The 14,540-nt window shown below is 46.3% G+C and overlaps 1 protein-coding gene across 1 annotated transcript in view; it reads left to right on the plus strand.

The window, feature by feature from the left end:
- LOC141131772 (uncharacterized) overlaps positions 1-14,540 on the plus strand; it is a 759,715-nt gene that overhangs the window by 328,464 nt on the left and 416,711 nt on the right. The window contains exons 63-64 of the mRNA XM_073619424.1: positions 1,884-1,919; positions 3,381-3,512. Coding sequence (XP_073475525.1) covers positions 1,884-1,919; positions 3,381-3,512 — 168 coding nt within the window. The remainder of the gene's footprint in view (positions 1-1,883; positions 1,920-3,380; positions 3,513-14,540) is intronic.

A 14,540-nucleotide genomic window follows, 5' to 3' on the forward strand; every position in this document is an offset into this window, starting at 1 on the left:
AAAGTATTCAGACCCCCTTAAAATTTTCACTCTTTGTTATATTGCAGCCATTTGCTAAAATCATTTAAGTTCATTTTTTTCCTCATTAATGTACACACAGCACCCCATATTGACAGAAAAACACAAAATTGTTGACATTTTTGCAGATTTATTAAAAAAGAAAAACTGAAATATCACATGATCCTAAGTATTCAGACCCTTTGCTGTGACACTCATATATTTAACTCAGGTGCTGTCCATTTCTTCTGATCATCCTTGAGATGCTTCTACACCTTCATTTGAGTCCAGCTGTGTTTGATTATACTGATTGGACTTGATTAGGAAAGCCACACACCTATCTATATAAGACCTTACAGCTCACAGTGCATTTCAGAGCAAATGAGAATCATGAGGTGCTTGAAGAGCTCAGAGACAGAATTGTGGCAAGGCACAGATCTGGCCAAGGTTACAAAAAATTTCTGCTGCACTTAAGGTTCCTAAGAGCACAGTGGCCTCCATAATCCTTAAATGGAAGACGTTTGGGACAACCAGAACCCTTCCTAGAGCTGGCCGTCAGGCCAAACTGAGCTATCGGGGGAGAAGAGCCTTGGTGAGAGAGGTAATAAAGAACTCAAAGATCACTGTGGCTGAGCTCCAGAGATGCAGGCGGGAGATGGGAGAAAGCTGTAGAAAGTCAACCATCACTGCAGCCCTCCACCAGTCGGGGCTTTATGGCAGAGTGGCCCGACGGAAGCCTCTCCTCAGTGCAAGACACATGAAAGCCCGCATGGAGTTTGCTAAAAAACACCTGAAGGACTCCAAGATGGTGAGAAATAAGATTCTTTTGTCTGATGAGACCAAGAATGAACTTTTTGGCCTTAATTCTAAGCGGTATGTGTGGAAAAAAAAGGCACTGCTCATCACCTGTCCAATACAGTCCCAACAGTGAAGCATGGTGGTGGCAGCATCATGCTGTGGGGGTGTTTTTCAGCTGCAGGGACAGGACGACTGGTTGCAATCAAGGGAAAGATGAATGTGGCCAAGTACAGGGATATCCTGGATGAAAACCTTCTCCAGAGTGCTCAGGACCTCAGACTGGGCCGAAGGTTTACCTTCCAACAAGACAATGACCCTAAGCACACAGCTAAAATAACGAAGGAGTGGCTTCACAACAACTCCGTGACTGTTCTTGAATGGCCTAGCCAGAGCCCTGACTTAAACCCAATTGAGCATCTCTGGAGAGACCTAAAAATGGCTGTCCACCAACGTTTACCATCCAACCTGACAGAACTGGAGAGGATCTGCAAGGAGGAATGGCAGAGGATCCCTAAATCCAGGTGTGAAAAACTTGTTGCATCTTTCTCAAAAAGACTCATGGCTGTATTAGATCAAAAGGGTGCTTCTAATAAATACTGAGCAAAGAGTCTGAATACTTAGGACCATGTGATATTTCAGTTTCTCTTTTTAAATAAATCTGCAAAAATGTCAACAATTCTGTGTTTTTCTGTCAGTATGGGGTGCTGTGTGTACATTCATGAGGAAAAAAAATGAACTTAAATGATTTTAGCAAATGGCTGCAATATAACAAAGAGTGAAAAATTTAAGGGGGTCTGAATACTTTCCATCCCCACTGTATGTATGTTTATAAACCCTTGAGTACTATTTTACACATTTTTAAACGTTTACTTGAGCTTATTATAGTGGGCACCTGATATATAGTATTTAAGTTAACGAACAAGATCTAATAATAAACTAAAGAACTATGCACCTACTGTATATCCCAATTTAAATAATTTTTATTATATTACTTACTGAGATTCTTTAGTAATACTATCCAAGAAAAAAAACTTTTTTCATCATAAACTACTAGCTTTGCAAATGTTTACTGTTTTTTTCTTGTTTAGGATCTAGAAATTTTGTTTGAATCATATGGTATAAAGGTAAGTGTGATTCTCATACACTGATCTATAATATTAATTACGGTATATATGACACTAATATCCTAGAACAAATACTTGTTTTAAGCCCCTTGAAATATTCCCATTCCAACACGCCAATAACATAGTTTCTATAGTATACAATTAAGGAATATAGTAGTCATCAGTTACAACCTCTGTGAAGTCTGTGGCCCTGTTCAAAAGATTTTCCTTCACTTCCTCTCCTGCTGTACTGGTGAGAAGGTTGTAACTAGGACACAAGTAAGGGGATATAGCTCTGACAAATGCACAATGACAATTAAACACATTTTAATAGTATGGCAGGGAAAGGCTTAAAGTGGATGTAAACCCGATTCATGAAATTTGAGCTGGGCACATATAACTGTAGTGTTTTCTTATCTTTTTCAAAGCACTAAGTCCTGTAGCTTCCTCCTGCTCAGTAGTTCTGTTATGAGCCTGATAACTTTTGGCAAGTTCTCCGACACGGCAGCCTGAAGTGTGTGTCGTGGGAGGTTATTATAAATAGATTAGCAGACAGATTGCCGTCTCACAGCAAAGCTCTGCACATTCCTTCCTTCCTTTGCCAATGTGGAGGGGGGGGGGGTGTGTGCCTTTCCTCCAATCAGCTGTCTTCACTGTATGCCAATAATCCACTCCCAGTGCTGATCAGGAAGAGAAAATCTGTAACACAAAGAGCACTTTCTAGATATATACAGCTGAAGACAGCAGTTATACATGTAAAACTTATATAGGGAGATTTGTTTCATCTCTGGGTAGCATCTGAGACTGTTCACTTCACTGAGTATATGTGAGGGTTTACACCCACTTTAAAGTAAAAGTGTTGGAATATAACAAAACGAAGGTACATACTTATTAACCTGCTGCAGCACTGGTCTGATGCTGCAGCTGTCCCTCACTGGCTCTAAGCCGAGATCTGAGCGTGATCACTGAATGCTCAGTTCTGCTCTGAGAAAAGAGTGGCGTCTGAGAATCTCTCTGCGCGATGCTCTGTGACCTCAGCCAACATCAGACCCCGCCCACAGGAAGTGCACATCAAACTCCCCAAGACGGGAGGTACAGGCAGAAAAAGATAAAAGCTTAACAGGACTTTGAATTTTTTCATGCTTTACACAAAACTAAAGGAAATGAAGTATCAGATAGAGATGCACATTTTGGCCATGAATAGCATAGTTGAGTGTTAGTGCACATTTCACATACAAAATTGCAGTTCATGTACAAATAAAAAAGCGTTCAGTGAGGATAACTGTATGCATATGTAACATTATAAAACACAGCATTAAGGACAGCATAGGATTTGTCATATGTACATTTACGAACTTCCATGTTTTTAAAAAGTTCAATACATGTCATTCATCGTGATTTGTCTTTTTTTTTTTTTTTAATAATGTTACTAGGTTTATGAATCATGTCAGCCTAAAACATTATTTCTTTTGCTGGTTACAGCTGAGCCTTCTGAAGGAATTAACAGACTATCTCATACATCATGGAACAGCAGATTTGTTTCAGCATCTCTCAAACAGCAAAAAGGATCGAAACACCAAGAAAAAGCAGGTTTTAAAACCCACAACTGATAATGTTAGTCTATTGTCATACTTCTAATATACCAAATCTTGTGGACACTATGTTCTGTAGCTTTGTATGTGTAGCGCACACCGAATAGGAGCTGCTGGTGAAATAAGATCCCTCCCCCTGCACAACTAGGCAATTTTCACAGGCTCCCTGAGAACAGTCCAGTGGTTGTTTTTCTATTTTGATTGGGGGGGATAAAGCTTGCATAGGGATTGGGAAATTATGGGATACCCACTTGACTTCAAACAATCTTTAGGGACAACTCAGTGAGATTTTAAGAGTAATAAGAGTAAGAGTAAAAGTAGCCCATTTTAGGCAGAGCCACTGGGCCCCTTGGTTTGTGTAGTAGAATACAGTGTCCAACTTACATTCCTGTAGCTACTGATCCCAGCACCATCTCTGTAGTGGAGAAGTAAGTAAGCTAGTGAGCCCACCCAGTTTCCTTCTCCACCAGTCCTCCCAGACTGCTTACTCACCAGCCCATCCAGTTGAATTCTCCTTGAGTTCTCCTATCCAGGAAAGGAGTCCTCCTTGTGTTGTAGAGGGTCCCTCCAGCACCCAAGTCCTAGACCAAAGGTCACTCCCCCAGACTAGGAGGCAACCTCAAGGGCAACTTACAGCCTCCCCAGCACCATCTCCATCTTCCACCCAATTGCCCCCTGCTGGCATGACCCAGATTAGGTAAGAGGCAGGGTCAGGCTGGGAATAAAAACCAGCCCTGAAAAAAATGTCATACCAGCACATACCAGCCCAACATCATAACCATCATAATGTCATTACTTCCTTGTTCATGAAAGGGAAAACCATGCATTTTAAAGCACATTTGAAGAGTGTAATATATATGATAGATATGAAAGCACATAGGGCTTTATATATAGGGCTTTATATATATATATATATATATATATATATATATATATATATATATATATATATATATATATATATATATATATATATATATATATGACATTTGACATTTTTGTTGGTTTATTAAAAAAGAAAAAATGAAATATCACATGGTTCTATGTTTTCAGACCCTTTGCTGTGACACTCATACATTTAACTCAGGTGCTGTCCATTTCTTCTGATCATCCTTGAGGTGGTTCTATACCTTCATTTGAGTCCAGCTGTGTTTGATTATACAGGATTGGACTTGATTAGGAAAGCCACACACCTGTCTATATAAGACCTTACAGCTCACAGTGCATGTCAGAACAAATGAGAATCATGAGGTCAAAGAAACTGCCTGAAGAGCTCAGAGACAGAATTGTGGCAAATCATGAGGTCAAAGGAACTGCCTGAAGAGCTCAGAGACAGAATTGTGGCAAGGCACAGATCTGGCCAAGGTTACAAAAAAATTCTGCTGCACTTAAGGTTCCTAAGAGCACAGTGGCCTCCATAATCCTTAAATGGAAGATGTTTGGGATGACCAGAACCCTTCCTAGAGCTGGCCGTCCGGCCAAACTGAGCTATCGGGGGAGAAGAGCCTTGGTGAGAGAGGTAAAGAAGAACCCAAAGATCTGTGTGGCTGAGCTCCAGAGATGCAGTCGGGAGATGGGAAAAAGTTGTAGAAAGTCAACCATCACTGCAGCCCTCCACCAGTCGGGGCTTTATGGCAGAGTGGCCCGACGGAAGCCTCTCCTCAGTGCAAGACACATGAAAGACCGCATGGAGTTTACTAAAAAACACCTGAAGGACTCCAAGATGGTGAGAAATAAGATTTGTTGGTCTGATGAGACCAAGAATTAACTTTTTGGCCTTAATTCTAAGCGGTATGTGTGTCGAAAACCAGGCACTGCTCATCACCTGTCCAATACAGTCCCAACAGTGAAGCATGGTGGTGGCAGCATCATGCTGTGGGTGTTTTTCAGCTGCAGGGACAGGACGACTGGTTGCAATTGAGGGAAAGATGAATGCGGCCAAGTACAGGGATATCCTGGACAAAAACCTTCTCCAGAGTGCGTAGGACCTCAGACTGAGCTGAAGGTTTACCTTCCAACAAGAAATGACCCTAAGCACACAGCTAAAATAATGGAGTGGCTTCACAACAACTCCGTGACTGTTCTTGAATGGCCCAGCCAGAGCCCTGACTTAAACCCAATTGAGCATCTCTGGAGAGACCTAAAAATGGCTGTCCACCAATCTTTACCATCCAACCTGACAGAACTGGAGAGGATCTGCAAGGAGGAATGGCAGAGGATCCCCAAATCCAGGTGTAAAAAACTTGTTGGATTTTTCCCAAAAAGACCCATGGCTGTATTAGATCAAAAGGGTGCTTCTACTAAATACTGAGCAAAGGGTCTGAATACTTAGGACCATGTGATATTTCAGTTTTTCTTTTTTAATAAATCTGTGTTTCTGTCAATATGGGGTGCAATATAACAAAGAGTGAAAAATTTAAGGGGGTCTAAATATTTCCGTCCCCACTGTAGAAATATACAGTGGAGCAAAAAAGTATTTAGTCAGCCACCAATTGTGCAAGTTCTCCCACTTAAAAAGATGAGAGAGGCCTGTAATTGTCATCATAGGTATACCTCAACTATGAGAGACAAAATATGGAAACAAATCCAGACAATCACATTGTCTGATTTTGGAAAGAATTTATTTGCAAATTATGGTGGAAAATAAGTATTTGGTCACCTACAAACAAGCAAGATTTCTGGCTCTTACAGACCTGTATCTTCTTCTTTAAGAGGTTTCTCTGTCCTCCACTCATTACCTATATTAATGGCACCTGTTTGAACTTGTTATCAGTATAAAAGACACCTGTCCACAACCTCAAACAGTCACACTCCAAACTCCACTATGATGAAGAGCAAAGAGCTCTCGAAGGACACCAGAAACAAAATTGTAGGCCTGCACCAGGCTGGGAAGACTGAATCTGCAAAAGGCAAGCAGCTTGGTGTGAAGAAATCAACTGTGGGAGCAATAATTAGAAAATGGAAGACATACAAGACCACTGATAATCTCCCTCTATCTGGGCTTTCACGCAAGATCTCACCCCGTGGGGTCAAAATGATCACAAGAATGGTGAGCAAAAATCCCAGAACCACATGGGGGGGACCTAGTGAATGACCTGCCGAGAGCTGGGACCAACGTAACAAAGGCTACCATCAGTAACACACTATGCCGCCAGGGACTCCTACAGTGCCAGACATGTCCCCCTGCTTAAGCCAGTACATGTCCGGGCCCGTCTGAAGTTTGATAGAGAGCATTTAGATGATCCAGAAGAGGATTGGGAGAATGTCATATGGTCAGATGAAACCAAAGTAGAACTGTTTGGTAGAAACACAACTCACTGTGTTTGGAGGAGAGAGAACGCTGGGTTGCAACCAAAGAACACTATACCTACTGTGAAGCATGGGGGTGGCAACATCATGCTTTGGGGTTGTTTCTCTGCAAAAAGAACAGGATGATTGATCCATGTACATGAAAGAATGAATTGGGCCATGTATCGTGAGATTTTGAGTGCAAACCTCCTCCCATCAGCAAGGGTATTGAAGTTGAAACATGGCTGGGTCTTTCAGCATGACAATGATCCCAAACACACCACCCGGGCAATGAAGGAGTGGCTTCTTAAGAAGCATTTCAAGGTCCTGGAGTGGCCTAGCCAGTCTCCAGATCTCAACCCCATAGAAAACCTTTGGAGGGAGTTGAAAGTCCGTGTTGCCCAGTGACAGCCCCAAAACATCACTGCTCTAGAGGAGATCTGCATGGAGGAATGGGCCAACATACCAGCAACAGTGTGTGACAACCTTGTGAAGACTTACAGAAAACATTTGACCTCTGTCATTGCCAACAAAGGATATATAACAAAGTACTGAGATGAACTTTTGATATTGAAAAAATACTTATTTTCCGCCATAATTTGCAAATAAATTCTTTCCAAATCAGACAATGTGATTGTCTGGATTTGTTTCCACATTTTGTCTATCATAGTTGAGGTATACCTATGATGATAATTACAGGCCTCTCTCATCTTTTTAAGTGGGAGAACTTGCACAATTGGTGGCTGACCAAATACTTTTTTGCCCCACTATATATATATATATATATATATATATATATATAGCAAATTTCAGTTAAAAGTGGTAAAATTGGTCCATCATCAAGGGGCACCCCGGGGGGGGGGGGGCTCTGGTTTCCAGAAACCACCTTCCGCAGAAAGAATGGGGGGTTACTGATATAAGGGGGAAACCTCCTTTATATCAGTGCCCCCTTATATTATTGTATTCACTCCCCCCTTACATCAGTGACCCCCCTCAGACTTGCCTGGCGGCGCTGTCATAAACCAGATGTGACCAGAACTGTGTGACTGCGACAGAGTGAACCAGACATAAATAGGTGAAAGTAAGTAAGTTTATTAAAGTAAATGCATATAAATGTGAACACACCACCAATGCAAACAGAGTGAACAAACTGAACAACCAAACAGTGATAATAAACCAACCAGTACATATAGCAAAATGGAGTACCAGAATTGTAGTCAAGCCAGGCCAGGAACATAAACAGGAGATCAGTAGATGGGGGGCCAGGAGTAAACAGACAGGGAACAAGATGGAAGGAATCAGGCTGCAGGGCAAGGATCCAGGGATACAGGAACAGATACAAACAGGTTCAGGATACAGGATACAGGAATCAGGGTTCAGGTCAAGGATCAGGATCAGGATAACAGATAAACAGGCTGCAGGTCAGGGCACAAGGACAATACCACGGCAAGGTGTGTGTGCACTTGCCGGGTATTTAAACACATCTCAATTAGACTCAGGTAATGCCTGATTGCAAAAGGTAACGTCAGCCCCACACTGCCAGGAACAGGAACCACCCGCTGGTGGATGCCAGTACTGCGGCCCAAAGATCACATAATACCACATAATACCAGCAGGGAAAGGCTCTCCTGACAGTTTCCAAACTGCCAGGAGACACCTGCTGGTGGACCTCAGTACTGCATGCCAAATGATATTACCAGCGGTTACCTTTCCTGACAGTACCCCCCCCTCGAAGGAGCCACCTCTGGACGCTCCAACTAGCCGTTGCTGGTGAAAGTCCATGTCATCAAGCCGGGCAATGGGCAAAGTCACATCAGCCTGGGCAATAAGTACATCAAGCTGGGCAGCAGGCACAGGTACATCAGGCTGGGCAGCAGGCATGGGCACATCAAGCTGGGCAGCAAGTATGGGCACATCAAGCTGGGCAGCCGGCATGGGTACATCAGGCACCAGGACTTCAGGCTGGAATGCTGGCTCTGGCTCTTCAGACTGGAATGCTGGCTCTGGCTCTTCAGACTGGAATGCTGGCTCTGGCTCTTCAAACTGGAACGCTGGCTTTGGTTCTTCAGGCTGGAATGCTGGCTTTGGCCCTTCAGGCTGGAACGCTGGCTCTGGCTCTTCAGGCCGGAACTCTGGCTCTGGCTCTTCAGGCTGGAACGCTGGCTCTGGCTCTTCAGGCTGGAACGCTGGCTCTGGCTCTTCAGGCTGGAACACTGGCACCTCGGGCTGGAATTCTGACACCTCAGGCTGGAATTGTGGCACCTCAGGCTGGAACTCTGGCACCTCAGGCTGGAATTCTGGCACTTCACGCTGGAACTCTGGCACCTCGGGCTGGAACTCTGGCACCTCGGGCTAGAACTCTGGCACTTCAGGCTGGAACTCTGGCACTTCAGGCTGGAACTCTGGCACTTCAGGCCAGGATACTGGCACCAAAACTTCAAGCTGGGACATATTGGTGGGTATGGAGGCAGGTTGGGTTAATGGCAGGATTGTTTTGGTTGGGAAAAACTTTTGTTTTTTCTTTGGCTTAGCCACTGAAGCTCTGTAGGTGACTGCAGGACTGTAGGTAAGGGGTGCAGCAGACTGGAAAGGAGGATTGGGATATGGCAGAGAAGAGGTAACAGTAGCTGGGGGAAGATCTTGTGGGTTTGTAGGCAGCTGAGAAGAGGCAGGTGGGTTGAATGCAGGATAGGTACAGGGAGCAGAGACCGGATATGAGTATTTGGTTGGGAGCACCGTATACTGGGCTGCAACTGAGGTTGACATGGGTGATGGGGAAACATACATTTGGGTAGGCTGGTGTCTGATGGCAGAGGTGGTTTGTTTGGCTGGGGCTGATTGCACCATGTCAGACCATGCTGAAAGTATAGGTTGTACAAACTGTAGTTTTAAATCTCCCTGTCTAACAAAAGATTGAGCAGACACAATGCACTCAGCAATCACCTGTGGGGAACAGGCTGAGTAGTGCTCACAAAACCAGCGGGATCATCTTCAAAAAGCCACACTAGGGATACAAACTGAGTCACATTAAAAGGAGGAGTGAAATCATCATGGCCCTCTGGAATACAGGGCAGGGCCAGCTTAGTACAGATCTTGATCAAAGGCTGCACCTCCCCAAACAATATATAACCCTGATTGACCAGGGAGTGAGCCAAACCGACAGTTGCAAACAACTGGTCACTAGACCATCCTTTCAAAGCCTGGCGGCAATAATCACTACTTTCTAATGCCAGCAGAGAAAAATAAATAACCTCATTGGCATTCATGTTTGCAACCAAACTGAATCAAAATGGTTCCCCTGTGCAGCCACTTCTGGTCAGGGATGGCCTTGGTATTCTGTAATAAACCAGATGTGACCAGAACTGTGTGACTGCGACAGAGTGAACCAAACATAAATAGGTGAAAGTAAGTTTATTAAAGTAAATACATATAAATATGAACACACCACCAATACAAACAGAGTGAACAAACTGAACAATCAAACAGTGATAATAAACCAACCAGTATACATAGCAAAAGGGAGTACCAGAATCGTAGTCAAGCCAGGCTAGGGTCATAAACAGGAGATTGGCAGATGGGGGGCTAGGAGCAAACAGACAGGGAACAAGATGGAAGGAATCAGGCTGCAGGGCAAGGATCCAGGGATACAGGAACAGATACAAACAGGTTCAGGATACAGAATACAGGAATCAGGGTTCAGGTCAAGGATCAGGATCAGGATAACAGATAAACAGGCTGCAGGTCAGGGCACAAGGACAATACCACGGCAAGGTGTGTGTGCACTTGCCGTGTATTTATACACATCTCAATTAGACTCAGGTGATGCCTAATTGCAAGAGGTAATGTTGGCCCCACACTGCCAGGAAAGACTCTCCTGACAGTTCCAAACTGGCAGGAGACACCTGCTGGTGGACCTCAGTACTGCACGCCAAATGATAGATATTACCAGCGGAGGGAACCTTTCCTGACAGGCGCTGTCACTGACCTCCTCTCAGGTGCACTGTGCAGGGCTCAATTAGACGGCTCCAGGTTGGTGGCTCTGGTTTTATCCTATAGTCTCCTCTCCACAGTCCACACACATCTGACTTCTCCCATGACCCTTATCCTGGCGGAACTCCCACTCTTAACGCCTCTCCAGACTCCCCTTCAGAAACTGCAGACATGATATAAGACAAGAGATGGTCAGAGGTTGCAGACTTGGTACAAGTGATGTTTAGAGACTGAGGACATGATACAAGAGATGGCTAGAGACTGAGGACATGATACAAGAGATGGCTAGAGACTGAGGACAGGATACAAGAGATGGGTAGAGACTGAGAACATGATACAAGAGATGGTCAGAGGCTGTGGACATGATACAAGAGATGGTCAGAGACTGCAGGCATGATACAGTAGATAGCAGAGGCTGCAGACATGATACAGGAGGTGTCAGAGGCTGCAGGCATGGTACAGTAGATGTCAGAGACTGCAGACATGATACAGGAGGTGTCAGAGGCTGCGGGCATGGTACAGGAGATGGTCAGAGACTGAAGGCATGATACAGTAAATGTCAGAGGCAGCAGACATGATACAGGAGCTGTCAGAGGCTGCGGGCATGGTACAGGAGATGGTTAGAGACTGAGGACATCATACTAAAGATGGTCAGAGACTGCAGACATGATACAAGAGATCAATAAAGCCTCATCAGTGCCCATCAAATGCAGCCTCACTGTGCCCATCAATGCAGCCTCTCCAGACTCCCCTTCAGAAACTGCAGAAATGATATAAGACAAGAGATGGTCAGAGGTTGCAGACATGGTACAAGTGATGTTTAGAGACTGAGGACATGATACAAGAGACGGCTAGAGACTGAGGACATGATACAAGAGATGGCTAGAGACTGAGGACAGGATACAAGAGATGGGTAGAGACTGAGAACATGATACAAGAGATGGTCAGAGGCTGTGGACATGATACAAGAGATGGTCAGAGGCTGCAGGCATGATACAGTAGATGGCAGAGGCTGCAGACATGATACAGGAGGTGTCAGAGGCTGCGGGCATGGTACAGTAGATGTCAGAGACTGCAGACATGATACAGGAGGTGTCAGAAGCTGCGGACATGGTACAGGAGATGGTCAGAGACTGAAGGCATGATACAGTAGATGTCAGGGGCAGCAGACATGATACAGGAGCTGTCAGAGGCTGCGGGCATGGTACAGGAGATGGTTAGAGACTGAGGACATCATACTAAAGATGGTCAGAGACTGCAGACATGATACAAGAGATCGATACAGCCTCATCAGTGCCCATCAAATGAAGCCTCATTGTGCCCATCAATGCCGCATCATTGTGCCCATCAATGCAGCCTCACTGTGCCCATCATTGCAGCCTCACTGTGCCCATAATTTCAGCCTCACTGTGCCCATCAAATGCAGCTTTATGGTACTCATCAATGCAGCCTCACTATGCCCATCATTGCAGCCTCACTGTGCCCATCAATGTACTCTCACTGTGCCCATCAATGCAGCCTCGCCGTGCCCATCAATGCAGCCTCGCCGTGCCCACCAATGCATCCTTGCTATGCCCACCAATGTAGTTTTGCTGTGCCCACCAATGCAGCTTCTCTGTACCCATGAATGCAGCTTCACTGTGCCCATCATTGCAGCCTCACTGTGCCCATCATTGCAGCCTCACTGTGCCCATCAAACATAGTTTTACGGTGCCCATGAATGCAGTCTCACTGTGCCCACCAATGCAGCCTCTCTGTGCCCACCAATTGCAGCCTCGCCATGCCCATCAATGCAGCCTCACTGTGCCAACCAATGCAGCCTCACTGTGCCAACCAATGCAGCCTCAACGTGCCCACCATTGCAGTCTCACTGTGCCCATCATTGCATCCTCACTGTGCCCATCAAATGCAGCTTTACGGTGCCCATGAATGCAGTCCCACTGTGCCCACCAATGCAGCCTCCCTGTGCCCACCAATGCAGCCTCCCTGTGCCCATCAACACAACCTCACTGTGCCCATCATTGCAGCCTCACTGTGCCCATCAATGTAGCTTTATGGTGCCCGTCAATGCAGCCTATCTGTGCCCACCAATGCAGCCTCTCTGTGCCCACCAATGCAGCCTTGCTGTGCCCACCAATGCAACTTCGCTGTGCCTACCAATGCAGCTTCACTTCATTGCAGCCTCGCTGTGCTCATCAATGCAGCCTCGCTGTGCCCACCAATGCAGCCTCTCTGTGCCCACCAATGAAGCCTCGTTGTGCCCCCAATGCAGCTTCGCTGTGCCCACCAATGTAGCTTCTCTGTGCCCATGAATGCAGCCTTACTGTCCCCACCAACTGCAGCCTCACTGTGCCCACCAATTGCAGCCTCTCTGTGCTCACCAATTGCAGCCTCTGTGTGCCCACCAATTGCAGCCTCTCTGTATCTACCAATTGCAGCCTCTGTGTGCCCACCAATTGCAGCCTCTCTGCTCACCAATTGCAGCCTCTCTGTGCCCACCAATTGCAGCCTCTCTGTGCCCACCAATTGCAGCCTCTGTGTACCCACCAAATGCAGCCTTTGTGTGCCCACCAATTGCAGCCTCTGCGCCCACCAATTGCAGCCCCTGTGTGCCCACTAATTGCAGCCTCTGTGCCCACCAATTGCAGCCTCTGTGTGCCCACCAATTGCAGCCTCTGAGCCCACTAATTGCAGCCTCTGTGCCTACCAATTGCAGCCTCTGTGTGCCCACCAATTGCAGCCTCTGCGCCCACCAATTGCAGCCCCTGTGTGCCCACTAATTGCAGCCTCTGTGCCCACCAATTGCAGCCTCTGTGTGCCCACCAATTGCAGCCTCTGAGCCCACCAATTGCAGCCTCTCTGTGCCCACCAATTTCAGCCTCTCTGTGCCCATCAATTGCAGCCTCGGTGTGCCCACCAATTGCAGTCTCTGTGTGCCCCCAATTGCAGCCTCTGTGCCTATCAATGTCAGCCTCTCTGCCCACCAATTGCAGCCTCTCTGTGCCCACCAATTTCAGCCTCTCTGTGCCCATCAATTGCAGCCTCGGTGTGCCCACCAATTGCAGTCTCTGTGTGCCCACCAATTGCAGCCTCTGTGCCTATCAATGTCAGCCTCTGTGCCTATCAATTGCAGCCTCTGTGCCCACCAATTGCAGCCTCTGTGTGCCCACCGATTGCAGCCTCTGTGCCCATCAATTGCAGCCTCTGTATGCCCACCAATTGCAGCCTCTGTGCCCACCAATTGCAGCCTCTCTGTGCCCACCAATTGCAGCCTTTGTGTGCCCACCAATTGCAGCCTCTGTGTGGCCACCAATTGCAGCCTCTGTGTGCCCACCAATTGCAGCCTCTGAGCCCACTAATTGCAGCCTCTGCACCTACCAATTGCAGCCTCAGTGCCCACCAATTGCAGCCTCTGTGCCCATCAATTGCAGCCTCTGTGTGCCCACCAATTGCAGCCCCTCTGCCCACCAATTGCAGCCTCTCTGTGCCCACCAATTGCAGTCTTTGTGTGCCCACCAATTGCAGCCTCTGTGTGCCCACCAATTGCAGCCTCTCTGCCCACCAATTGCAGCCTCTCTGTGCCCACCAATTGCAGCCTTTGTGTGCCCACCAATTGCAGCCTCTCTGCTCACCAATTACAGCCTCTCTGTGCCCACCAATTGCAGCCTCTGTGTGCCCACCAATTGCAGCATCTGTGTGCCCACCAATTGCAGCCTTTGTGTGCCTACCAATTGCAGCCTCTGTGCCCACTATTTGCAGCCTCTGTGTGCCC

Source organism: Aquarana catesbeiana, linkage group LG03, assembly GCF_042186555.1.
Source record: "Aquarana catesbeiana isolate 2022-GZ linkage group LG03, ASM4218655v1, whole genome shotgun sequence".
Taxonomy (NCBI): Eukaryota; Metazoa; Chordata; class Amphibia; order Anura; family Ranidae; genus Aquarana; species Aquarana catesbeiana.